At 53.3% G+C, this 26,104-nt stretch overlaps 8 protein-coding genes across 8 annotated transcripts; 4 read left to right on the plus strand and 4 right to left on the minus strand.

The window, feature by feature from the left end:
* Positions 1–232: 232 nt before the first annotated feature.
* On the minus strand, positions 233–6,213 carry PG997_006191 (uncharacterized protein; the record flags this gene model as incomplete). Its single annotated transcript, XM_066810506.1, has 5 exons — positions 233–1,927; positions 1,989–2,689; positions 2,772–5,696; positions 5,755–6,048; positions 6,111–6,213. The coding sequence occupies 5 exons, from the start codon at positions 6,211–6,213 to the stop codon at positions 233–235; spliced, it is 5,718 nt and encodes a 1,905-aa protein (XP_066669429.1).
* Positions 6,214–8,776: 2,563 nt separating this feature from the next.
* On the plus strand, positions 8,777–9,563 carry PG997_006192 (uncharacterized protein; the record flags this gene model as incomplete). The annotated part of the gene is made up of 2 exons (XM_066810507.1): positions 8,777–8,983; positions 9,093–9,563. 2 exons carry the CDS (start codon positions 8,777–8,779, stop codon positions 9,561–9,563), a joined length of 678 nt encoding a protein of 225 aa, XP_066669430.1.
* Positions 9,564–10,749: 1,186 nt separating this feature from the next.
* PG997_006193 (ENTH domain-containing protein) lies at positions 10,750–12,664 on the minus strand (the record flags this gene model as incomplete). The annotated part of the gene is made up of 4 exons (XM_066810508.1): positions 10,750–12,101; positions 12,158–12,247; positions 12,288–12,379; positions 12,534–12,664. 4 exons carry the CDS (start codon positions 12,662–12,664, stop codon positions 10,750–10,752), a joined length of 1,665 nt encoding a protein of 554 aa, XP_066669431.1.
* A 1,972-nt stretch (positions 12,665–14,636) lies between these two features.
* On the minus strand, positions 14,637–18,211 carry PG997_006194 (uncharacterized protein; the record flags this gene model as incomplete). The annotated part of the gene is made up of 4 exons (XM_066810509.1): positions 14,637–16,609; positions 16,653–17,324; positions 17,378–17,425; positions 17,488–18,211. The coding sequence occupies 4 exons, from the start codon at positions 18,209–18,211 to the stop codon at positions 14,637–14,639; spliced, it is 3,417 nt and encodes a 1,138-aa protein (XP_066669432.1).
* Positions 18,212–18,808: 597 nt separating this feature from the next.
* PG997_006195 (uncharacterized protein) lies at positions 18,809–19,438 on the plus strand (the record flags this gene model as incomplete). The annotated part of the gene is made up of 5 exons (XM_066810510.1): positions 18,809–18,889; positions 18,949–19,018; positions 19,090–19,182; positions 19,260–19,358; positions 19,418–19,438. Exons 2-5 carry the CDS (start codon positions 18,971–18,973, stop codon positions 19,436–19,438), a joined length of 261 nt encoding a protein of 86 aa, XP_066669433.1. The 5' UTR covers positions 18,809–18,889; positions 18,949–18,970.
* Positions 19,439–19,661: 223 nt separating this feature from the next.
* PG997_006196 (Adenine nucleotide alpha hydrolases-like protein) lies at positions 19,662–20,843 on the minus strand (the record flags this gene model as incomplete). Its single annotated transcript, XM_066810511.1, has 1 exon — positions 19,662–20,843. One exon carries the CDS (start codon positions 20,841–20,843, stop codon positions 19,662–19,664), a length of 1,182 nt encoding a protein of 393 aa, XP_066669434.1.
* A 522-nt stretch (positions 20,844–21,365) lies between these two features.
* PG997_006197 (60S ribosomal protein eL8) lies at positions 21,366–22,532 on the plus strand (the record flags this gene model as incomplete). The annotated part of the gene is made up of 4 exons (XM_066810512.1): positions 21,366–21,371; positions 21,631–21,702; positions 21,766–22,275; positions 22,332–22,532. The coding sequence occupies 4 exons, from the start codon at positions 21,366–21,368 to the stop codon at positions 22,530–22,532; spliced, it is 789 nt and encodes a 262-aa protein (XP_066669435.1).
* A 2,073-nt stretch (positions 22,533–24,605) lies between these two features.
* Positions 24,606–25,794, plus strand: PG997_006198 (uncharacterized protein; the record flags this gene model as incomplete). Its single annotated transcript, XM_066810513.1, has 3 exons — positions 24,606–24,612; positions 24,904–25,023; positions 25,196–25,794. 3 exons carry the CDS (start codon positions 24,606–24,608, stop codon positions 25,792–25,794), a joined length of 726 nt encoding a protein of 241 aa, XP_066669436.1.
* Positions 25,795–26,104: the final 310 nt, after the last annotated feature.

The raw sequence follows: 26,104 nt of genomic DNA on the forward strand, positions 1-26,104 counted from the left end.
CCAACGGTCCTGCAAGAGGGAACTTGGAGTCTGCCGAGTCGTCGTCTTCACCTCCACCCTTCAATAAACACTTTCTTCGTCACCTGGGCCCTCTGCATTTTTCCTTTCCTAACCAACTCTCTTACAAAACAAGGAAAATATAGAGCTTAGTGACCCGCCATAATTGCATGGTAATGTGACCATGCCAGATTGCGGCTGTGTCTGAGTAATACATCCTCGGTAAGAGGCAGTTTCAGGATGCGTTGATGATCCATCTGTAGTTTGCATCCGTTAGCTGTTGTTTGTTGATTGTATGTTTGAGTTGGGGGCTTACCTGTCCCAGCTTAGCCATATCTCCAACCACGCTCGCGACGACAGCAGCCATGTCTGTTAAAGCTGCATATTCCTGAATGCCAGCTTCGGGGGTATTTCCGTGCATGGCAGGAAGACCCTCAAGCAATCCGTTGACAAGAGCATTTGGCGGTTGCTCGTGACGGCTTTGGTAATCGACAAGCTGTAGAAAAGCCTTGTAGATTTCGCCACCCAGGTTCCAGTCGGGTACCTGGGATTGGCGGCCATCGAATTGCCGCAACAGATCGGCCAGTGCGTGGAAATCGCGCTCAATGATGGCGACTGGGGCAACGTCCTTGATGAAAGTGCGATGCGCTTCGGCATACGAGTCGGCCCGGAGAAGGCACTGGACTTCACTGGAGGCATCCTTCTTCACGCTGCGCATAAAGAGGGCCTTAGCATGCCATATCCATCGGGTGGGTATCTTGAGCTTCTCCGTAAGCTTCTTAAAGCTTTCCGACTGCTCGTTGCCAATCAGACCGGCGTGCCGGCATAAATGCTCCTGGATTGCCTTGGTTCGGGCGTTGGGGTCTGTGAGGTGGAGCAGGATGAAGGCTGCTTCCTCCCAACTACCTTCCGTTGTCAATTGCGAGGCGAACGAAGTAGTTGCAGCGTCAGTCTTCTCGTCAGCATTCTTGCCGAACGAAACCTTGCCGGTAGCCGTCAAGGCCTGGCCAAGCTGCCAGCAGAGGCGGTAGTCCAGAGGAGAGAGCTGCGAGTTTTCAGGACGTAGTATCGCCTCGAGATCAGCACGGTCATTCGAGTATAACTGCAAGAGACCCCATATTAAGTCCTGGCGCTGTCCTTCTTCCTGGTCGTTCCAAATGCTTCGAATCCCTTCCTCGGCAAACCATGTCATAGGCGGTATCTCTTTTTCCTGGCTAACATCGCCCTGATACTTCTCGACAGCATCGGCGACAAAATCATCCCCTGAGATGGCATACCACAGTCTGAGTCCGAAAGCTTGCTTCCAGTTGAGACCAAACTCCTTAGAGATAACGAACGACTTCATTCGGTTTTCCGTAGACGCATTCTTGCCACCTTCGCAAGCGCAAACATTGCCGCTAAGCATCTCGTACAATGCGCGGAGCGGCTGGGAGAGTTCTGGCAGAACATGCGCGTCCTTCCACTCCTTGATTTGTTCGCGCATGTCCTTCTTCATGGCGTCACTGCTTCCGATAAGAGCGACCAAGGTTGCCAAGCGAAAGTCTTTCCCGTCCAGTAGATGCTTGCAAGCCTCAGCTATTCGGTGGCCTGCCAGCGAGGCCAAAGCCTTTTCCTCACTCGTCCTTGCCATCGAAATGCCCTTGTTTGTTTCCTCGTCGAGCATTTGCTCCCAGAATTTGGATAGGTTCTCCCGTCTGATCTTTTCAGCAGCGTCGGGGTCATTCTGCAGGTCGGAAGGGACCTTGATGCTGTCGAATAGTACGCTTGCAAGCTCCCACACGAGCTTTTCATGCTCAGCCGCAGCATTTTTCGAACCAGTTTCGGTAGCGAACTCCCTGATGCTTACACGTGGGCCCATCACTGTGGGCACGCCGCCGTCGAGGTAAATTTCCGTCAGGTCGGCATGAGCCTGAAGTGCTTTGGCAGACATCTAGACTTCAGGTCAGTATCGAATTTTTGGAAAGGTAAACAATGAACTCTGGGCAACATACCTCGTTTGTGAATTTGGCGATACGAATATCCTGTGACGAGGACACAATGGCACCCTTCATGACCGTCATGAGACCATTCTTCTCGATGACACGACCTGATCTACCAAAGGGAGTGTCCTCGGGTGTTCCAGCGAAAACAAGGGTTCCGCTTGGACCCCAGTTAGGACGTGGAACACTATGCCATTGACGTTCTTTATCGTCCATATCAGACGTGTCGAGGGTTTTCGGCGTTCGCTTGTACGGCCACTTTGCATTTTGCGGTCGAACCAAGGGCTGGACAACCTCGGCAGGAGCTTTGGCCTGATCGAAGATGGATTTCATCAGGTCGATACTTGTAGCAAACCCTTTGCTATCAGACACCACCCTTTTTTTGGACGGCGATTTCACATCAAGTACGCTTTCTTTGCCGTAGTTGTCGGCTTCGCGTTGACTTTTCAGGTGAACCCGGTCCCTCTTTCGGGGACTGATGGTCTTCTGTAACATATCCATCCAGTCATCCCCAGCTGCGACTTGGACCTTTACAGGAGTAGCCGATTCTTTGATAGCACGCATTCTGGCTCTCATGATACCGGCTGGCGTTTCCTGGACAAAATCCAAGTGGCTGTCACTGACACTGAGCGAGTCGTCCTTTTGCTCCGCGGCGAGATGGTGTCTGAGGCTAGCACCCGCATCCTGATCCTCAGACATCGCATATTCCTCGTCTAGGTCATCTTGTCCAACAGGGACAAGAGACCGTGACTTGAAACCCGGAGCGATCCCCTAAAAAAGACGGCCGATAGTCACCAGCTTCGGCCATCTCCGGGACTTCTTCATCGTCTACGGCAATATCACCGTCAAAAGCGCCAGGCAGAGCACGTTCCCTTCGTCGGAGTTCAAACGAGTCTTCCTCGTCATACTCAGCCGCCGAGAATTCAGGCTCCGGCTGCGCTCTTTGATGTTCAACTCCTGACATCTCCGCAGAAGGATCCGTTTCGACACCTTCTTCGTCATCGTAATCCAGGCCGTATGTTGTGAAATGCTCCACAGAGAATGTCCACTCGCCGGTCTCTGTGTTGTAGTTCTCGAACTTGGTCCCAGGTATGCGTTTCAGACGGTCAACGTGTTTGGCGAGAGACGGGCCCTTTCTGCCCTTGCTTGTCATAGAGGCTCGTGGGTACGAGCTCTCCAAGTTGATCAAGGACGGAACGTTGAGACCCTTGCCAACGGCTGGCTTCTTTGCTTGGTTGGGGTAAACGGTGCAGGAACGGACCACGAAAACAACAATGTTCTCGAACAGGTTACCGTAGTCGACGGTGTTGAGATCAACCGGCACCTTGAATTTGACCCAACCGCAGTTTACACGGCCAACAGTCAAATCAACAACCTTCTGCCGCTGGACACGGTTCATGTTGTCGATTTCCTCCTTCGAAGGCTTCATCCAGTACTCGCCAGGTTCGCGATCAGATAAGGTATCTGTGGAGGCTGGCGCTGAGGATGCTGCAGGCTCCTCTTCGTGGACAATAGCCAACTCCTTGCCGGTTATCTGCTCCATCTCGGAAGACAATGGGCTAGACCTGGCGCCATTGACACCATTGGGTCGGATATAGCCATTGTTGCTGGATTGTTCGGCAGTGCCATTTTGAGCATCGCCATTCTCGGCCGCTTCTCCATTGCTCGTATCGAAACTCACACGCTTGGCAAGCTTACGAGACCCATTCGGGGTGTCTTGCGGGGATTTGTCTTTTGTAGGGGTGGAGAAGAGATCCGTTCGGAGTTCCCTGTTGATGACTAGTTTCTTGACGTTGTTGTTACCGAACATTCTCGAGCTCGTGCTGGCTGAGAAAGCACCCGGCGCCAGAAGGCTATCATCGACGTTGTAGCTGCGGCGCAAGTTGCTAGTAGAAATGCTCTTGCCCATGCTACGCGTCAGACTACCAGTCAAAAGACTTTGTGAGCCGGTGCCTGGGGTACTCGATGCACTAGATGGGCTGGTGGGCGTTCCATACGTGCTATATGAGAACCCGAAGCCTCGCTTCTGAGGAGTGTTAAACCGTGAGCCAGCAGCAGGATTGAGCTTGTAGATGGGCAGTACTGAAGGTCGTCTCGTCTGGCTTTTGCTGGATAGGGGCGTAGCGAGCGGGCCCGGATCGTTAGACTGGGTAGGTAGATTGCCAAACAGCGACGTGGCTCCGAAAGCAGTGGGATCGTTGACACTCGCAGTCAAAGCTTGCGGCTGATTCTGGCTCTGTGTTGAGGCGCCGCCAAACAGAGAAGATCCCAGGCCTCCCTGGGGTTGCTGTTGACCTTGACTGCTGCCGAAAAGACCGCTCTGTTGCTGGTTCTGAGCGTTACCGAAAACACTGCCGCCCGCAGGTTGTGTACTGGCGCCAAATAGGCCACCAGGCTTGGGCTGGCTTTGATTCAGGCCACCGAAGAGGCCACCGCCAGTCTGTGGCTGCTGCGTCTGCTGCTGGTTCTGGTTGTTCAAGCCACCAAACAGACCTCCGCCCTGAGTATTGTTTTGGGCTGGCGCAGCGTTTCCGAAAAGGCCTCCGCCGGTCGCTGGCTTCGCGCCACCGAATAGACCTCCTCCTGAAGGTGCCTGGGCACTGGCCCCGAACCCGGTGTTCGTATTGGTGTTGGCGTTTCCGAAAAGACCACCGCCGGTGTTGGTGCTAGGTGTTGCAGCCGAGCCAAACACACCACCGCCAGTTGCAGGCTTTTGCTGATTGCCGAACAAGCCGCCACCCTGCTGTTGGTTGTTCTGTTGACCGAAGCCACCGGTGTTGCTACCAAACCCACCTCCAGTGTTCTGCTGGGTATTCGCGGCGTTGCCAAAAAGGCCTCCGCCACCTGTGTTGGCCTGGGTGTTTCCGAAGGCGCCGGTGCCACCAGTGTTGGATCCGAATGCGCTAGTGGTATTGTTGTTGGCACCAAAGCCTGTGGAAGTAGTGTTAGTATTGTTGGCAGTGTTTCCGAAGCTGAATCCGCTGGGCTTGGCTTGGGCAGCATTGTTCCCACCACCGAACAATCCGCCGCCAGCAGTGTTGTTTGCAGCACCGAACCCGCCGGAAGTGTTGGTGGTGTTGGCACCGAATCCAGTACCACCACCACCGAATAAACCACCACCGGTAGAGGCAGCCGGCGCGGCGCTTGGCGTGCTACCGAATAACCCACCGGTTGCTGGTTTGGCCGCGCCGAACAGTCCAGAGCCGCCAGCAGAACCAAATCCAGTATTGGCAGTGTTTTGAGCGCCGAATCCAGTCGAGGTGGCATTGTTGTTGGCGCTACCAAAGAGGCCGCCCCCAGTGGTCGCGGTGTTGTTGCTGCCAAAGCCACTCGTTGTCGCGGAATTGGAACCGAAGCCAGTGCTACCAAACGTATTGCCTCCGCTTCCAAAACCGCCTCCGCCACCACTTCCGTAACGGCGTTGCGAGTTGTAATCTTGAAGCCTCAACTCTTCGGCGGACCATTTCTTGTACGGATCTTGGAACAGAATGTTCTGGAACGAGTTCTGGGCGCTGCCGGTCGCATTCTCCTTCTCTACAAGGGGCTGAAAGGCCGTCGCAGCTGTTCCTGGAGCTTCACCGAGGTTGCCTCCCAGTGCAGTGCTTGCAGGGGCACCGAAAGAGCCGCCGCCGAAACCAGTAGAGGGAGCTGCCGCTGAGCCGCCGCCAAAAAGGCCGCCGGTCGTTCCTGTCGTCGCGCCGGCACCGAAAGCAGGTTTAGCTGCATTGTTGTTGCCAAAAAAGCCCACCGCCAGTATTTGCGGCGCCGCCAAAAGGACTCGACGTAGAGGCGGCGGTATTGTTGGAGCCAAAACCACCGCCGCCGAAACCGCCGCTGTTCGCCGTTGTGTTGGCTGTGGAACCGAAGAGACCACCGCTTGGCGAGGCACCAAATGCGGGCTTCGCGGCACCGCCAAAGGCACTTGTAGTATTGGCCGACCCGAAACCACCTGCAGTGCTACCAAAGCCGCCGGTATTCGAGGTATTGCCGCCGCCACCGAAGAGACCGCCGCCAGTGTTCGCGGAACCGAAGCCGCCGCCAGTGTTGGTATTAGTGTTGGCACCAAATCCACCTGAGGCCGTAAAAGTTAGACGTGTTGTAGAAGTTAGGAACCAGCGCGAAAAGGGGACTTACCAGAGGTAGCATTGTTGGAGCCGAAACCACCGAAGCCAGTCGACGTATTGGTGGTGTTATTGTTGGAGCCGAAGCCGCCGAAGCCTCCTGAGCCGAACGACATGTCGACGGATGACTATGCGGTCGAGGCAGGGAGGCGCGCGGCCTTGTGGTGGAAAAAGTAGCGCGTCAGACGCGTGGATGTTGGGATTAGGTGACCTCTAGCTATATAGCTGAAGACATGGGAGGACGTGACAAAATACGAAGTGTTGCGATGATGGGATGATGGGTGCGATAGGGCCCTAATGGTGGTCGGTTGGGGGTTGTCGCAAGGGTAAGAGGCGGATGTGGCCAAAGTCAATATTTTTTTTCGCGATGACCTGGGCGAGCTCCTGGGTAGGATGGAAAAAAGAGGCCGGGGGTGTTAGGTGCTAGGGACAGCTGCACGGAATGCAATGCCCAGGGCCGGCTAAAAATGGATAGACTGGTGAACAGTACAAACAATGGACAATGGATGGGCAAGGTCTTGGAGAACAAATCAATGTTCCAGGCTTGCAGGATCTGGTCTGGGTTTGATGAAAAGGAAGAAGGATGCGCAAAGGTGCAGGCCCAATGCAAAGCTCAAGTGGGTGCTGGGATGAGACGTGAAGAGAGAGCTGGTCTGGCGGTGGTAGAATTGAATGGGTAGAACTGGACACAGCTGGGCAGCAGTAGTAGCGGCAGCAGCAGCAGCAGATGGAGATGGATCCAATTGATTGATGGGTCCCTCTAGTCACACCAGTCGCAGCGTCTTTTTCCCTCCTAAGCACGAACTCCTAGGCCTGCTTCTGGCTTAGGTAGGTCATGTAGGTATGTAGGTACTCAGGTGTTGACCCAGTACGTCCGTTCAATCAATCAATCAATCAGTCAACCATCAATCACTGTCCCGGATAAAAAAGAGAGAAAGAGAATTAAGAAATGGAGAGGTTCGAGGTGCCTGGGTTCCAAGAGAAGACAAGCAGGCAGTCTGCACTCAAGAATTTCTAGTGGTTGTGGTGGAGATACGTTCACTGGCTGGATTGCTCTTTGCACCGAAGCAGGCAGCCTGAGGTAAGTCACATGAGACTGGAGAGAGAACCCCTAAGCTCCGGGAAGCAATGCGTAGAATTCACTCTCGGCCAACAACACTGTAGGAAGAAGATGCGGTTTTACTTGACGATGCTACACTCTTCCTACCCGTTCAAAACTTGGTGTTTCAACTGGTGTTCTTCTCTGCTAGACAAGGCATGAGACAAGTCGAAAAGACTGGGAGGGCTTCTTGCGCTTTTATATAGGCCTCGGTTGAGAGGGCAGTGCCAGGAGTCATGCAGCTGCTACCAATCACACTGCATATTTATGTTCTTGATTGTTAAGCAAGGCAGACTCGCTATGGTTCGAGCACTGCTGCCTGGCCACCAACGTCGACAGATTGATTGATTAGTATATATATTTCAAATACAGGTAATGCAACATTTGTTCAAATGAAATAAAATCTCAATAATGAAGATAAAAATAAGATGCCTTTCTTTTCTCCGATCAGTATAATGCCCATGCGAATTGCACTCCTAACCTCAGGTTGGAGTTGTGTCCAAAGTGCTCTCGGAAATGCAGACTAGCGATGGGGTGCCGATGATGATGATGATGATGATGATGATGGCATGTGGTGACAGTAGTTGGCTGTCAGCACCTCATTATTCGTTGCAGCAGTGGTAATTGGGCTCTCAGGTATGTACCTAGGCTAGCGCAGTGGATTTGACTGCAGTCACTGCTGAGAAATGCGCCAGTCGCGCTTGCCCCTCCTCTACTATATCAATCAGGGCGCGACATTGACAGATTGAGCCCGCTGGCATGGCCTGCATGGCCAAGAACCTGGCCAGGAAGTCCGGCGCGCTCTGCTTTGCTGGGACGGGACTGGGTGGATGGAAAAGGGATCTTCGCTCTACCACCAAACACGGTCGGTCGCGCGTCGCTCGCTCACCAGCAAAAGGGCCGCTAAGAATCGTCCTGTCCGTCCGGAACAAGCAACCCCCAACCTCACGATATTCCTATGTTTTTCATGATACAATTGAGAATTCTCTAATAACGAGCCTGTTGCGTTACACACGCCTCTTCGGTGTTGGGAATTGATTGAATCTCTGTCGTTGTCCGCGTGTGCATGGTTCTTGTTTCCCTGGTCTGTTTTACCCCTCCGACGTTATGGACATTCGCCGTACACTACTTTGAATACCGCATCCACACCCGTTCATTGCCAGCGAGCACGCGCTTTTGATACCCTCTGCAAACTTCCCGATTTTTTCTACAACACTACGCGACTTCGACGCTGCATAAAGGGGCCATTCGCATGCGCAACAGAAGAGGTCGTTTCTCAATTGCTAGATTTGTTCCCGAACCAAGGTATCGCTCTCCGCCACGAGTGTCCTGAGGGAAAATAAACAGCAAAAAACCGGCTGCAACCGAATCCACCAGGCAACATTGCCGAAGGCATCACCCGCGAAACGCGTCTGCATCTGCCCCGACCGACAAAAAAGACTGCGAATCGACGGCCGGCAGAACAAACATTCTCGGGGGCTTTCGCACTTCAAGCGCATATTATCGCAACCCGCGTCCAGCGCGTTGCCGTGGAGATAGGGAAACCACAGGTCGCGCAGCCCAAGGGCAAGGCCTCGGCTATGAATAACTACGCCAACACCGCTATGAATGACCACCGGCACTCCGAACGGTCAGGCACGCATGCCCTGTCGCATCGACCCAGCGCCGTGAGCGCGAGCACGTCGCGGATGCCAGGAGGGCGGTTCGCGCCGCCCGTACAAAATCCTCAACAGGCCGAACCATACGACCAAATATCCGATGAGCACCGGTCAGAAATAAACGATTGCGTATGTTGTTCTTTTTCTTTCTGTCACACTTTCTATCTCTGCGCAGTCTTAAAGGAGGCGAGAAGAGGAATAATCAGCGGCCTGCTAACGATCGCGCCGTTTCACACAGTTCCAACTATTTGATATGAATAAAGACGAACAACTCGACTTCTCCGAATTCCGCTACGCCCTACAAGCCCTCGGCTTCTCCTCCCCCCCACGCGCCGAGCTCATCGGCTCCTTCAAAGAATACGCCGTGCCCAGGCCGAACTGGAAACCCCTACCGCAGCTGCCCTCGCACCCGGCGCCCTCGCAGACCCCGGGCGTCGTGGACCTCCGGTTGCCGCGCGAGGGGTTCCAGATGATCGCGGCGGCCTACATCGCGTCGCGCGACCCGCGCGAGGAGCTGCTCAAGACTTTCGACCTCTTCGACAAGGGCAGCAAGGGCATCATCACCGTCGACGACCTGCGCATCGTCGTCAAGGAGCTGGGCGAGGACGTGCCTGAGAACGAGCTCCGGAGCATGATTGAACAGTTCGACATCGAGGACAAGGGGGGCGTCGGGAGGGAAGAGTTCCTGGGCATCTTCTCGAGCGGATGAGAGGATGAACGAACGAAAAAAGAAGATGATGATGATGAAGAGAAGAGCCGCAGAGTAGCGGGATCTTCCGGAGCTTTTACTTGCGACGCCTGTGCCTGTCCCCCCATCAAGAAAGGGACCGCGTTCTCAGCTTGGGAGAAGAGTGCCGGCCGTTGGCGAAAATGGGGGAGACATGTGCAAAGGGCAGCAGCAAACTTAGGTTGAACGTCATTTGGCATTGCCTCTATGCGTGCGACCTACCTTAAAGGAGGTATTGGGGCGGAGAGACGACGAGAGGCAGATACCCAGATCAGACGGATCTACGAACAAAGAGATGGCAAAGGCTGTAATCTCTTCTAAGCGGCAAGCCGCGAAGAGATGCAAGGAAGGGTTCGGAAGGTCCTAGGAAATCCAACACAGCATGCGCGGTATGTTGGGAAACGAGGCCCGGCTGCGAAAAGCGGGAGTCCGGAGGGTATGGCTTCTCTTTACAAACAGGACAAAAGTTTGTATATACCCAAACTGGTTTATTTACCATTGTGCGCATTCATAGAAGCCCATTGGCATAGAATGGCTTCAATACATGATCAAAAAATCATACAAAGCCAACGGGCCTATTTAGTGTTGTGCCACTACCATATCGCCTTAATCAACACGTTGAACTCAAGTAAAGATGTAATATTTAATATACAGCACTGAAGATGATTGCTTTCGGATTCCTTTTTCAATACATACAGAAGGGGCATAATTCGCTTTGTGAAATCAGATGCGGTCGATCGGGGGTGGGTGTCTATAAAGTAAAAGCGGTCTGTCCTAGTGAAGACCACAGCGCATCGTTGTGAATAGAAGAGAATGCAGTTTTCTTCAGCCATCCATCCATCCGTCATCTGTCCCGATTTAACCCCCTTTCCACTGTGAGGTATAACTCAAGAGCAGACAATGCAGCTCTATTTCCTCTTTCGAGAACGATGCGATCGATGGCCGCAACCAGGGGTAATCCATGACCAACACTTATGGCGTAAAAGTCTTTCATGGCCGGCGATGATGTGATGAGTTTTGGTCGTAAAGATGCCCCGAGCCGGGAAATTACAATGGCTTGGAGGGTCTGACACAGAGGCATCCAAATAACGTGTCAGGGTAGCCTCCGTCTCATTGAGCGGCGAAGCAAATATTAGCGAATGCCTTCAACATGTAAAAAATATGCGATTTAGAATTGGATCAAGTCTTGACCCTGTTGTTGGTTCTGCTGTGGCCGTTGTTGAAAGGGGTTGCTTTGTCCACCGAAGCCACCATTCATGCCCATGTTCGCTGGTCCCGTTGCCGCAGGCATCTGCTGGCCTCCGTATGATACAGTAGGCATGCCAGTGAATTGTTGCCGCATGAAGGGGTTGTTGCCTGTAGCATCGGATGTGACCCTGTTAATGCCCGCGCCGGCAGAGTTGACGAAAGTGCCAGGGGCTGTATGCTGGGCAGGGATACGAAGGTTGCCGGTGTTGCCAAATGTGTCCATGCCATCGCCACTAGCAAGGAGGGCGTTGAGTTTGGCCTCGTGTTCATTCATCTCCTTGGCTGGTTGTTGTGGCTGCGAGAAGGTAGGTTGCGGCGGCGGCGTGAAAGTCTGCAGCGTCTTTTGCTCAGGTAAAGCCTGCATATTGTTCATTGCGGGCATGCTAGGGGCCTTCTGGGATTGAGGGCGACCAAATCCAGAAGCAAAGGGATTGTTGGATCCGGTTGGCGTAGGTTTGATAGAGGCAGGAGCCATGTTGTTATTTCCTGTAGCCCAGGGGTTATTACTACCCGGCTGAGCGACTGGCTCAAGCGATGCTGTTGACTGCTGGCTGAACTGCGGCTGCTGGGGTTGTTGAGCCTGTTGGGCATAGGGATTGTTGAACCCCGTTTGCATGGGGAACTGCTGCTGCGGCGGCTGTAGCTGCTGTTGATTCTGCTGCTGCCCGTAAGGGTCATACATGCCAGTTGGCTGGTTGGCAAACTCGTTTTGGAATCCGTTATTCGGGTAGCCGGTGTACTGGTTGCCCATGCTGTTCATGTTATAGCCGGTAGGCTGCATTCCCATTGGGCTCTGGGCTGTGGTTGGGTTACCGAACCAGTCAACGTTATTACCCTGCTGGTATCCCATGTTCACGCCAGTAGGTTGCGGCTGTTGGCTCGTAGTCGCAAACGGGTCGTCATCGAACAGCGAGTTCGCGTTACTCTGCTCCAACTCTTTTCGACGGCGCTCCTCTTCTTCTTGGCTTAGCTTGATAGCCTTCGCGAGGTCATCGTCTACGTCTTCACCTCCTCCCCGGCCTTCACGCCTTTTTCTGTCTTCCTCCTCTTGATATTTGCTGGCTTCAAGAGCCAGCTTGTACTCGGCATCGTCTTCGTCGCTGTTTCGTCGCGGTCGCTGGTGTCGCTGTGATGGTGGTGGCAGGGAACCCTCAGGTGCGAACTCCTCGATGCCTGTCACTCGCGACTTCCAGGTCTTGCGATCGCTCCGTTCGGCACGCAGTCTCTCTTCGTCCTGGAGCAGAGCGGACAACTCTTTCGCGGCAACTCGAACTATCGCATGTGTCAGTTCAAAATGTCTGCATCGCGTTCTTACATTGGATTCTCACCATTCTGACCCACATCGCGTCCGTCTTCGTCAACGTGCTGGAACTCGCGCAGGGTTCTTATGAGGTAGATGTTCTTGCGAGCCCAAGTCACTATCAACTCGGAGCCCTCATGTAGACAATAATCAAGAACCTTCAGAGCCTTGAGGACGTGGCGCCAGTTCTTTTCCCTTGTCGTTCAGGCGTTTGTCGATCATGTCCACGATGTCGTAGAATTCTGTCGAACTGTTGGGGGCGTGTCAGCAATGACACGGATCACATCTTTACTGCGGATCGGGCCGTGTGCCTACGAATTGTACGTTAACTGGGCAATCTCGCTCATCTGTGTGCCGGTCGGTCCCTATGGATCATTGCTCGTGGCTGTGGAATCTGTCAGTACGGTGAAGGCTTGCGCGACGGTGCGGCGTTGATAGGACGGAGGCGCTTCGCGAACTGACCTTCGCGCACTTTGACCTGGACGGTTGAATAGCCTTTGGTGACATTCTTGACGCTTCGCATTACCTTGGACATCTTGGCGGTTTGTGGCAATTAACCAGCGCAGAGGCGGAAGCGAATCGCGACGTTGTGTGATGGTAAGAATGGGGAGAGGAAGGGCAGGTTGATGCTGCTTTGTTTCCAAAACTTCGATGTTGCGCACGAGTGTTACCGGATGTCGGGGGGCGACGCAAGGCTGATGACGACGTTTGAAGTAAGGCGCAGATCCAACCAGTGGACTGGAGTGGACTGGATTGAGAGCGAATAATCGATTCAGGTGGCTGCGCGTTTCTGGGTCGATCTTGATGTTTCCCCTGGCTCCCGTTGCGGTGTATGTATTTGAGGTATGCTTGCTGCCGATTGGGATGCTGTCTGGGTATTCGCGTCCTGGTTCAGTTCAGGTATTTATTTGAGGTTGGTAGTAGAGATGCCTTAGTTTGCTTCCAGGTTGGATGCCCTGAATTACTTTGCTGGGGTATCCTTTGGGTTCGCTCCTTTTTGGGTGGTGCCCTGCAAGCGGGAGTCGCAAGAGTGCGGTGCGCGAATGGACGAGTGACTGACGCGGCACCAAATGGATGGGTTCACCCGTACGTTATCGAGTGACAGTCAGTTGCGTACCTAGCAGGAGAAGGCGAGTGCGAGGTTGGGGAGAGGGGTTTATCTGGCCGTCTGGTGTGTGAGGTGTGTGCCAGCTCAACTCACAGTGAGACAAGAGACAAGCGTAGCGCCCAGCGTCCAAGAATTAAGCAGCGCAGCGTAATGGCCAAGCTGGGCAGTAGCTGGGGGGGCAAGTGCAGGTGCAAGTGCAGGTGCAGGTGCAGGTGCTTGGTAGGCTGAGAGAGAGATGGTCGCAGCTAATAATAACCGGTGCCACTACCTAAATTACTACCCAACTTCCTGCCAGGCCTGTTAGAGCAATAAAGGACATTGCCCCCCCCAGTTAATGCTTAGATGATCAGGAAGTATTGGAAGGCTTCAAGAACGCATGGCCCGGATTAAGCGGACCAACCCTATCTGTCACTCGCCTTTCCAAAGCATCACCCTGCGAAGGCCTATAACATGTTTCAGGGGTTCGATTGCGTCCTTTGCTACAGTACGACATACGCAGACGGCAGAGAGGTTAGAGCGGGAGCAAATGACGTAACACGGGCCCACGAGACGTGATCAAACATTCAGGGCCCCGGATTACGGATCGATTACCTACTTAAGTAGGTACAAGGTAGAGAGAGAGAGAGAGAGTAAGGTAAGTGACGGGATCAATCAGGCTCCTCCAAGATAAGATACGTCAGATTGGCGTATCTTATATCCATGTTCAAGCCTCGGTTGGGTCGAGTCGTTCTCAAGCTATGAAAGGCTTTTTGCGAGTTTGTAGAATGCGAATGGACAGACGGGGAGCTTCGTTCTTTTTAAGGATCAAGGCCAAATGCATGGCTCCGTGGAATACACATGCATGTATCATAAATTCCCTCACAAAAGAGCGCTTGGCCCAGGTACATGTATAGTAAGTAAGTAGTATGAAGTCAGACAAAGACTTAAATGGGGAAGGATAACCTAGTGACATGTACGTATATATAAACAGGGCCACGATCCTCTGTCGCCTGTCGTCAAGTCTCTTTTCGGCCGGACTTGATCCAGTACGCTCCAGAATAGAATGTCGTTTGCATTCGCCAATGGCGAAGAAACCAGGATACTTACATTCAACAAGAATAGGTTTACAGGCTGCTAACGTATACAGCATGCGGTAGTGCACACAGAAGTCATGTGAGAAACGTGAGATCAAATGAACGGTATCAATAGATCCGCTGGCATTATTGAGGTATCTTCCTGTCCATAGGGAAACGCCATCGAACGGCGGCCCAGCCCGTGAGCTTCTGATCACGAGCCTTAAATACGTATGTGCCGGTGATATACCCCTATGGTCAACGCCGGCCAGCACTCCCACAGTAAACAACAAGAAAAATGCACTTTGTGCTGAACTGTAAATCAGCTATCCCATCGTACAGGCCGCTCATTCATTCTCTCCCTCGGCATCCTCATCCCCCATCTCTACGTCGACGTTCTGTTCTGCACTGTTTGCTAGAACACCGTTGCTCTCTAGAGGCAGCGCCTCCTTGGTTTCGGACCTGGCCATGCCGTTCACCGATTCGGCATTCTTGGACCCTCTCTTACCTTTGGACTCCTTCACGTGAACCTGCACCGTGTCCTCGGCATTCTCGCCGCTTGCTGACTTGGGCGGCGCGGTAAGAGACGCCTGATGCTGTTTCTCACGCTCGATCCAAGCAGGCGGCAAACCAGGGCCACTGTCAGCGTTGCCGTAGTCACTCTTCTTAGTGCCCTTCGGCCAACGTCCAGGGCCACGACCGGTGCCGCCCGTCTTTCGCCGAGCTGTTGAAGGCTTTGGCTTGGCTGCTGACTTACGCACGCCTGTGCCAACTGATCGCCGCACCCTTGGTCTAGGTACTGTGGCTGGCGTACGTACACCCGCAGGCCGCGTGATGCTTGAGGTGATGCGTGGCATACCAGGTCGTTTTAGATTGACGGGCGGGAAAACTTCGAAGCGCGTAGTAGGTATATCGCTGTATGGACCCGACCAATCTTCTTTTGCTTCCGCCGGGGCTCCAGCACTCCCACTGGTAGATAGGCCGTCTCGCTTCTCAATTTCCACGTTAACGTTTTCCTTGTCTGCAATACTAGCGGCTTGCTCGGCCCCAGGCACCATCACCGAATTGTCGTTCGGCTCCGTAGACTCCAAAACAGTGGCCTCGGTCTCAACAGACGGTTTTGGTAAAACGCCGTTGGCGAGAGCAAAATCACCAGTGGCGATTCCGCTCTGGGCCAAGAGCTGGACGGGTTTGGATTCCTCCTCCTCTTCCCGGGGCGCTATCGCATTGAGAGCAGGGCCTAGTTCAAAGTTGGTAGCATTGCTTCGCCCCATAACATAGGGTGTCCAAGTCAGTGCATCGTCTCTCAACTTCACATAGTTTTTCGACTCCCATTTCTCGACATAGTCTTCGCAGAACTTCAGATCCACGCGGAAGGCATACATCTTTGTCTGTGGGTCTCGAACAAGACACCGCAAACCCTCCAAAGCCGAGATCACATCATCAGGCATCATGCCGGTATCATCTGCGATCTTGCGAATGCTGAGTCCCTTTTTCTGCGGCTTCTCCGAAGGGGTATTCTCGAGAAGGTATTTGCACATTACCAATCTCCAATAGTTTCGGTAGGAGACTAGACCCATATCGGACAAAGGTTTCTCAGGAGAACCGGTCTTCTCTTCGACACGAGTAAGAAGGTACGAGAAATCTATGAGGAGGTTGCCGTAGCCTTTCCGCTGGTGTATAGGTAATGTTAGGATGCAACTGACATTGTTCTGGCTACTCGCTCTTTTCTCTTTCGAGAAGTAGCCGACAAAGTGGTAGCCGAGATCGTCGTACTCGCATAGTACGTAGAAAAGAAACGGCTCGACATCGTAATAGAGTGTTTTCGAGCCGAGGAAGAGCTTGGCAAGCAGGCAGAGGTTTTGGCAGTAAACGGGATTCTTTCGCCCATCAACCTCGAAAAAGGAGACAGACCCGTGACGATAAATCTCGTCTCCTGGGGGGTGCTTTGCGGGGCATTTTAGCTTGTGCCTCCACGCAACATAATCCGAGTTCATGTATTTGAGACAGAACTCGCAGATATATAACACCCTGTTGCGGCTGTACTCCTCGGGATACGGTGCGGCATACCAGGTGTCGATCTCCCACCCGCCGAATTCGATGCATTCGATTTGGCTAGCAGGCCCAGCGGCCTTCTTAGACTTCTTGACAGGCACGTCCAACTCGGCTTGCATTGCAAGCAGCCGGTTCCTCCATTCTTCGTCAGCCTTTTGCTTGGCCTCGTCGAATCGACGCCGGTCATCCTTTGTGGGCAGAGTCTTGGAAGTGTCTGCCTCGGCTTCGGTAAGAATGCCACCGTACGGTTTGCCTTTCAGCTCATCTGTTTCTTTGTCATAAAAAAGAGTAGAAAGGTTGTGTGTAACTGGAAGACATGAATGGAGCCATGGTCAAGGGGGTTTCTGACGTAGCGCTTCCCCTTGCAGGAGCGGCAGCCGATCGAGCGGAGCGTGATGCAGCAGCGCGACCACCAAATCGCTTCTTCGGTTTCGGCGTTTTGGATATTATTTGCTGGAGCTCTCGAGCATCCACGCGCATCGTCAATTCGAGCTGATTGCGCGACTTTTTCGAGACGGTGCATGGTCCGGCAGAATTCGAAATCTTAATTCGAAGCGAGCGTGACGACCGAGGCCGGAGCACTTCATTGGCTCCATCTGCCTCGTCTTGAGGCGCCTCGTCTTGGGTCGATGCATCACTAGTGTTCCTTGTTCGCTTCCGAAGGGACATGGTTCCGTCCTCTAATTCGGCTTCAGCTGAAGATGTTTTGCGTTTTCGTAGAATTCGGGATCCATCCATAGGGTCTTCATCGAGAACCAGCTGGTTGAAAACAGAATGCGAATCTGGCTTGCTTGTTCCGCGCGACGCTGGTAGCAAATCTCGTGCTAACTTAGAGTCGGTAAGTCTGCGACTCGAGGCTGGCGACGGTGCCCCATCGTCAGCTTCAATGGTTGCTTCTGCGTCATCGGCGGCAGAATGGGCATCCATTTCAGATTCATCGTCGTCTCCCACGCACTCCGGGCATTTCCAGTTGGTAGGAGCTAGCCATCGTATTAGTTTGGCATTACTATGATTAGAAGTAGCAGAAACTTACAATTGCTATCGCTGAGTGCGCTTGCATCTCTGGCACACTGCTGGTGAGCTGTTGAAATATGTCAGTAAGGCGCTCGATCGATCGTCATGTGGTGCTCAAAGAAAACGTACAGTGTTCGCCACAGCCTTTGCAAGTAAGGTAGGCCTCAAACTCCTCGCTTGGATCATGCTCTTCATCCTTTTTGCAGAACATGCAGGAATTTGTGTCTGGCGCTTCGGATTCTTCCTCGTCATCGTCTTCGTCAATCTCGGCCGCTTCGTCCCACTCGGCAGCGCTGTCGCTCGAGACAGAGCTTGCATCGGCGTCGCTCTCGCTTTCCTCGTCAGTCTCGCCAGGCTTAATCTTGACGGCGCCGACTCCCTCGGCCTCATCCTCCTCGTCTGCCTCCATGTCCGACAAGTTCGCCTGGTCGCCAACCGGCTCGGTCGCCTCCTCGTCGTCTTCTCCGTCTGCGTCCTCCTCGGAAGCCACATCTTCTTCAAGGGTATCTTGAACTAACTCGCTGTCTGATTCCTGTTCGGCCTCACTAGGATCTGCTGGGTCCCCATCTGCCTGGTCATCCTCATCGGCTTCTCCCATGGTTTCATCATCAGCTTCATCGACAGGGGCTTCGCTCTGCCCATCGCTAGTTCCGTTGACCTTGTCTGGGCTTATCGGAGCTTGTTCGCTAGCATCGTCGGGATTTGGTAGTGGAGTGATATCGGCGGTGTTCGCGCCTAAGGCGTCGCTTCCAGTGTCGACGTCCATAGCTCTAGCAGCATTGTCTCGTTCCAATTCGGGATCCTCCTCTGACAAAAGAACACTTTGTTGCAACTCTTCTTCTGCTTCGGTCATTGTTATGCTTCAGGCAACAATCCCTAGGTGACTTGTTGTAAATTAACCCGGGTGGATACCGCTGGTCGCAAGTGGGCTTGTCACTATCATGAGAAGTGACAAGGAGGCGCAAATCGCGTGGTCGTCATGAGGAGTGTCGCATTCTATCCTGGGACGTCTTTCGGGCAAGACTACTGGGCTGCCTTGCAGTGCGCACAGCAAAAACCGAGCTTCTCTGAAGGTTTCGGCGCAAAAGGCATGAGGCTTTGTGTAGGTAGCTGTGGCTGTAAGGGTGATGGATGGCTGGCTTGGTCAGCGCGCAATGGTTCGCTTTGCGGTCGCGTAATGCCGCACTCGAATTAACAAGAGTCCGAAGTCGTTGGTTTCGGCACGTGAATTCACGGTCGCTTGCCACTCGATGCAGTGGTGAAGTTGGGAAATCTGGCCGTGATGCGCGCCATTCCCTCGCTCTGGACAGTCCAAGTGAGTTCCAAGTGGTCACAGTACATGGATGGTTCACGGGCGCGTGTTGCTGTGGCAGCTCCACTTCTTTAGTCATCCAATCGCCCATGGTGGCCTGAGGCATGCCTGAAGCCGGGCAATTCAATCCGACGTCAACTTACCCGAGCTTCAAGATAGCTACAACGAGATCTCTCAAAGCCGCAATTGCAACGGAACGCCTGGCACGGCATTGATTGAGTAAGATACAACCTGACATACTGGCGCCCAATCCTCATTTGCTAACTTCGTGTGCCCAGCTGAGCCTGATTTCCCGTCACAATGCCTGTCCCTTTTGAAACCCTGATTCCCTATGGAATCATCTTAGCCGTGAGCGACGTCCTCCAGCAGTCAACTCAGCTGCCGAACGATAGCCGATGCTAAATGATACGAATTTCTAGATGTTCGGTGTGACTGGCGCCGGCATGTCCAAGATCAAGAACATGCAGAACGGTGGCAAGCGAGCACGACGATCAGTCGACCAGTGGGACAGAGTAAGGCCTTCTACCTCTCCCGAGCACGACACTAGAAAGACGCAGGAAAATACAGGATGCTGACGAATTTGGTACAGCAAATGATGGATCGCGACCGACGGATCACGGGGTTCCTACGTGGACAGTCAGACTCGCCGATAGCACCGGCAGGCTTCGAGCTGAACAACCCTTGGAGAGTACGTATTAACAAAAGAAACCGGAATCGTGCCTGTTTTCGTCGCTAACAACTGTTCAGGTTGAGAAGCGGATGTCGTAGACTCGAGTAGATTAGGGATCGCAGGGAGGAAGAGCAAGAATTCAAGAAGTGTCACCAAATGTACAAGCTACGGGAATCAAAAGGAGTCCTGCTGCAACGAGTTGCTTAAGTGCAAAAAGGGTATCATTATGTGGTTCCATCTACCCAACGCCAGTGATACAATAAAGACGGTTCCATTTACCAGTCTGGTCTTGTCAAATCTGGATTTCCGGCCTATTCTTGTTCAGCCCTTCAAGAAGCATGCACGCCTGGCACAGCTTCTGACTCGACATGTAGCCGCATCTCTCGCATGAGCCCAATTTTGCTTCATGATGGGCACTGTGATCGAGGAGGCCTTGGATTCCTTCTCTGGCTTGGGTCGGCTGCCCTTTGCGTGAGGCTTTGGTATAGTGATTTCGGTCTCTAACTTTTCCTCTGCAGCTTTTTCGTCCTCCTTTAACTGCCTCTCCATGGCTGCCATTTCTCCTCCCGTGCTCCGACCGTTTGCTGAACCACAGCCGCTGCCATTGTCTTCTTCGGCGGCGGGAACGGGTGCAGAAGTTGCATTGGCCTTGCAAGCGCAGGCGTCTTGAGTTTGGCCCGGTACAAGTCTGGCCATATCTTCGCCGCTGCGAACGACATCCAATATGGCACTGGGTCGTACCCTTTCGAGGCTCTTGATGAGTGTTCGTGCACTGCCCCTGAAGGCTTCTGGGCTATAGATGCACTCGGTACTGAAATAATCCAGCTTTTTGTGGTGCGCATACAGAACGATCTCCTTCTCGTAGGCATATTTGAGCGGCTTGCTCCTCTTGACATCACTTGCGTTGCTGCCGGTAACAATGCTAGTAGCCCTGGAGAGCCGCGCCAAATCTCCCCGGAGAAGGTTCATGAGGACCGTTTCTGCCACATCGTCGGCATTGTGTCCAGTTACAACATGTTTGATACCCAGCATCTTGGCGCCTCGGTCGAGTGCTTGCCGCCTAAACACTCCGCAGTAGGTGCAGTTCCCCTTTTTGCCAATGGTCTCGACGACTTGATCCATGGTCCAACCGTACAGCTCGTCATAGCCTACAATCTTTAGAGGCATGTCATACTGTGCCGCATTTCTCTTGACTGTCTCCAACGAATCGTCTCGATAGCCTTTGATTCCCTCGTCTATACTCAGGAGCACGAGATCAAGGCCATACTTGTGTCGCTCATTGAGTGTCTTCAGCACAGATGCCAAGACTGTTGAATCCTTGCCGCCAGATGCACCTATGGCTACCTTTTCACCAGGATAGAAGAGGCTGGAAGAGAGGATTGTATGGTGCACTTCATCCTCAAATATTTCGATAAAACAGCCTTTGCAGAGTTTCTGATGATTCTTGGGCCTCTTGATCAGCGCTCGCTCTGTCTTGCAAACGGCACACAGCGCAGGGGCCATAGTGACCAGGGCAGTTAGACGAGGTGTATTGCAGATACGTTGATATGACCGCGAGGTGAAGGTAGATGCGTCTCAGAGCTCCTTGTTCCGGATTCTCTGGGGAGAAAGAGAGACCAGTTTCGAATGCCCAATTTGCAGAATATTAGCGGTCCAGTGACTTTTTAGATCTCTCGATAGTGTTGTCGTTCTAATTCAGATTCATACAGTGAATACAGTCATCGATCAGTTCCGCACCTGGCAGCGCCAGTGTCTGTCTATCGGTTAGGTGGGGCAAGAGGACTTCATCGTTCTTCGCCTCTGGAATTGGTGCACTAGTCCTAATTTGCATTGGCTCGATTTTCGCTGCACAGACCAGTCCACAATCTCCTCCACAAACCCTACGACCACCAAAAATTATGTGATCAGGTAGATTTAGTGGCCTGGAAACTTTTCTCGATATTCATTCTTTTTCCTCATTCCTCTCAGAGCAGATTCGGTCGACGTAACACCAGCACCCAACGACCACACGACCAGTAATCCACAATGGCGGTAAGCATTTGACGTCCTACGATCCTCCGATGTGCTTTTGCGCATCCGATGCACCTTTACAATTGAATTCAATGGCCCTCGCTTGTCGAGGTGTCCATCTTCCGCCCGCAGTCTTCGGACTCGGGTGAAGAATTGGCTTGAGATATCGCGGGTGCCTGCTGAAATATGCCTCCCATATGCGTTTCTCTCTAGAGTTCAAGGAAGACCGCAGTTAAAATGGAAAACCACATTTGCTGATGTCTTCTTTCCTCAATGATAGCCTACCAAGTCCGGCAAGAAGGCCGCCCCGGCCCCCTTCGGTGCCTCCAAGGCAAGCAAGAAGGCCCCCAAGGTTAGTACTCGACCCTCCTGGTCCCGACATGTCAACCCTTGATGATGCTGACTTTCCCGCCAGAACCCTCTCATTGAGAAGCGTACCCGCAACTTCGGTATCGGTCAGGACATCCAGCCCAAGCGCAACCTCTCCCGCATGGTGAAGTGGCCCGAGTATGTCCTTCTCCAGCGCCAGCGCAAGATCCTCAACATGCGCCTCAAAGTGCCCCCGGCCATCGCCCAGTTCCAGCAGGTCCTTGACCGCAACACTGCCGCCCAGGCTTTCAAGCTCCTCAACAAGTACCGACCTGAGACCAAGGCCGAGAAGAAGGAGCGTCTGACCAAGGAGGCCACCGCCATCAAGGATGGCAAGAAGAAGGAGGATGTCAGCAAGAAGCCCTACGCTGTCAAGTACGGTCTGAACCACGTCGTCGGCCTGATTGAGAACAAGAAGGCTTCGCTCGTCCTGATCCCCAACGATGTCGACCCCATTGAGCTCGTCATCTTCCTGCCCGCTCTCTGCCGCAAGATGGGTGTTCCCTACGCCATCATCAAGGGCAAGGCCCGTCTCGGTACCGTCGTCCACAAGAAGGTTCGTACTGCAAATTGCTATGATATCGAAGCACCCCGAACTAACTATCCTATTAGACTGCCGCCGTCTTGGCCCTGACCGAGGTCCGCTCGGAGGACAAGAGCGAGCACTCCAAGCTCGTCAGCGCCATCAAGGAGGGATACATGGCCAACACTGATAGCAGCCGCCGACAGTGGGGTGGTGGCATCATGGGCGCCAAGGCCAACATGCGCATTGCCAAGAAGAAGAAGGCTCTGGAGGCTGCCATCAAGGTTTAGATAGGAGTCTAATGATTACGTTTGGTCATGGTTAAAGGAGTTCATACTTTGCGGATATGCAATGTACCGGCGTTGGATGGGGTCAAAAATGGGAATACCACAATCATGGATTTGCATGACACCTACTCCAAACACTCTCATCTTGACTAATCGCCTTTTGTGACTAGGATGTTTGCTTTATGCACGGGCTTCCTTGAACCGTTTGGAAACTGGACAAGACGGCCGTTAGACCTTTCCCCAATTCCGTAGAAACGAGCTGCAGGCTAGGCGTTTGCAACGTGCCATCCCATCTTTGAACTGCGTAGCATCCTGCCACCTGCTCCCGCAGTGGGAAACTATCCGTGTTTGTGCCGGGATTATTCCTCTTCCAAGCCGACGGAGGGCGAATACTTTCGAACTCGACGCTGCCAGTGGAGGTCGGAACAATTGACGGTTCCGCGCGAGGAGTTTTAAACGTCGTTTCAATCGTAGGCCTGGCCACACATGTGCCTTTCCCGGGCATTGATTGGGTAGGATAACGGATTGCGCGGATGCCCAGTTTGGGAGGCTGGCTATCGGTGAGGAGAGAAGGCGGGGCACCGTTGTCGATCCCTGCGTGAGACGAGACTACAAGTACTATTAACAGATGCCTTGGCGCTTGGCATCATTGCTATAGCGGATCACCGAAGAAATAACCGACGGCAGTGCGCATCAACCTGCAACCTGGCGGAAGGAGTTGGAATGAGGGTTCTGCATTAGACTTGGGAGGAGTCCCAAACAGACAGTGATTCAAGGCCCCAAATCCGTCCAGGTCCGGGAGTGAGGTCTTGTCTACCGTTTTTATGCCATGGTGGGAGTCCAAGCCCTACCGTGGTCAGCTGCGGGTTCCCCCGGAGGGATGCTTATCCCCAAATCTTCCCCAATCTGGGATGCGAGATCCGTCAAATCTCACAAATCTCTCTCATCTTAGCAGCTAAGAAGCTCGGCAGTCGTGAGCCCCAGGTAAATCAGGGGCTGTTTGCTTCATATGTTTCGAGAATCCTGCTGGCTCCCGTACTTGCATCACGTTCGGCTCTTCATCATGAATCCTGGCTGCGCCTGGACTCGGGCACTCGAGGTTTGGTGCCAAGGCCTGTTTTAATATTTCGATAGTCGGAGGAAACCATGCTGAGACACCGTGAGAGTCGATATGATGGCCTGGGCATAAACACCTACCCGGCCTGGGCCTGGGGCCAGATGAACTGTTTTGGAACAGAACGATGGCTCTGACGCAGTGCGTCCCATCGAGCGCCTCCTCGGACTTTTCTTGGAGGTGATAGATGATAGGTAGGGTGGTGAAGCAGAAAGCGACATGACGGACCGGACCTGCGGAACCCATGGAATGGTCCCATGTTGAACCATAAGACTCTATCCGTCCTGTTCCTCCCCTCCCTCCACGGCCACGGCCGATGCAAGCCCTCTCTGATCCTTCCACGACCTGCTCTTTTTGTCCCTTCTTGTGACATCCTTGGACCGCGATAGAGAGAGAAAACCACAGCGGTTGGAAGCATAAACACCTCCTATAAACTGGCGACGATACCCTCCCGGCATTCCTGGGATAGTCCCCGGTTTGACAGGACCCGCCAAGCCAATACTCGACGGACGATCAAGCAGCACTTTGTAGTTGGGCACAGTAGTACCGATATACCTGCACACTATACCGGGCGACGGTCCACTCGGGGTCCAATCAGCGAGTGTCGAGGCAGGCCAGGAGACGAGGACACTCAACAACAAGCACGGGTCGACTTGTCGGTGTTGAGAAGGGCCCAAAAATCACTAGACGAACTACAACTAGGTTTATATCGCTCCGTCCGTCAGCAGTTGTACTTTGAGCTTTCCGCCCAAGAACTCGCTCTCGCCAACCTGACTGCATCTACTGCATCTACTACATCTACTACCTCGCCCTTCCCTTCTGCCAGTACCACGGTTGCATCAACTTTACCGTCGGCCTCCCCTACTACCGCCGTGGCTGTTGCTACTACTGCTACTACCACGACCACTACTGCATCTTCTACCCATTATATTCCTATCAGACCGGTTCTGACTGAATCCAAAATGTCTCGTAAGTTTTACAATTGCCTATTGTTATTATTTCCTGCACACTGCACCTCCTCGTGTGTCTAGTATCCTGCCGTGCTGCACATAACAAAAAAAGGAAGGACGACATCCTCGGGACCTGCGTGCTGCAGGCCTCTTTTGCGCAAGCGGCCGGTTTGAATACCTAACTCTCCCCACAGAAATTTACACCAGTCGGAATGGAGGGGTGTTTCCTAATTCTACAATCACCCTCCGACAAGTCATACGACTTCTGAAGATCTCCGAACGGCTCAATTAACCTTATTTTTGTTTCTAGAAGACCTGAGGGACCCTTTCACCTACGCCCTGAGCTCCAACCAAGCCTGGGCTGGCTACAAGAGCCACCAGAATCCCAACTTCTTCCCGACTCTGGCCACGGGCCAATCGCCAACCATCCGTACGTTCGATGCATAGAGCCCTCTCTTTTGAATTACCCCCGAGCACAAGTTTCGGCGCCTTTTGCGGCACTCGCGCGAAACAAGCCTTTCCCGTGCGGTGATGGCTGGGCAAATGAATCGTTGTTTCGATGTACCGAATACTTGGCTAACAAACCGGCTCAATTTGACTAGTCTGGCTTGGCTGCTCTGACTCACGCTGTCCCGAGACCACCATCCTGGGCCTGCAGCCCGGTGACGTCTTCGTTCACCGTAACATCGCCAACATCATCTCCGCCACCGACATCAACACCTCAGCCGTCATTGAGTATGCCGTCGCTCACCTGAAGGTACAGCACGTCGTGCTGTGCGGCCACTCGGCCTGCGGCGGCGCGGCGGCCTCGCTGGGCGACGCCCGCGTCGGCGGCGTCCTAGACACCTGGCTGACGCCGCTCAAGGCGCTGCGCAACGCACACGAGGATGAGCTCGACGCCATTAAGGACGACAAGGAGCGCGCCGTGCGCATCGCCGAGCTCAACGTCGAGGCCGGGGTCAAGGTCCTGCTGGCCAACCACACCATTCAGGACCACATCGAGGAGCGAGGCCTGCAGGTTCACGGATGCTTCTTCGACATCGCGTGCGGGCGCATCCGCGACATCGGCTGCGGCGTCACCAAGGGCGGCGTCAAGAAGAAAGCCGCCAAGATTGCCGACGCTCCGGGCGAGGTCATCCGCGGCAAGCATGCCACGCTCGTCTTTAGGGGTGACAGCGCCGACATGACAACGGTCGCATAGATTTGTGGAGACTCGCTGACTCGAGGTTGCCGAGAGCCAGCACCAGAATAGAACAGCAGGTTGATTTGGCTTGGAATTTCTACATTGGGCGCGCGAGCATCAAGGGTAAGCGTTCACGGATAAGCGTTCACGGGGGATATGGTCACGAGATTGGGATTATTCACGAAATTGGGTTTGTTCACGAGGATGGGATCGATTGTTCATTGGCGGAAACGGCCAGGTGGTAAAGGGGGCGTTCATGAGGTCTCGCTTTAGATGAAATATTTTTAAGGACTCTTCCCTATTAATTAAGAGGTTGCTTCACTTCGCT

The sequence above is a fragment of the Apiospora hydei genome (assembly GCF_038363865.1).
Source record: "Apiospora hydei strain CBS 114990 chromosome Unknown utg000005l_segment0_segment0, whole genome shotgun sequence".
NCBI classification, from domain to species: Eukaryota; Fungi; Ascomycota; class Sordariomycetes; order Amphisphaeriales; family Apiosporaceae; genus Apiospora; species Apiospora hydei.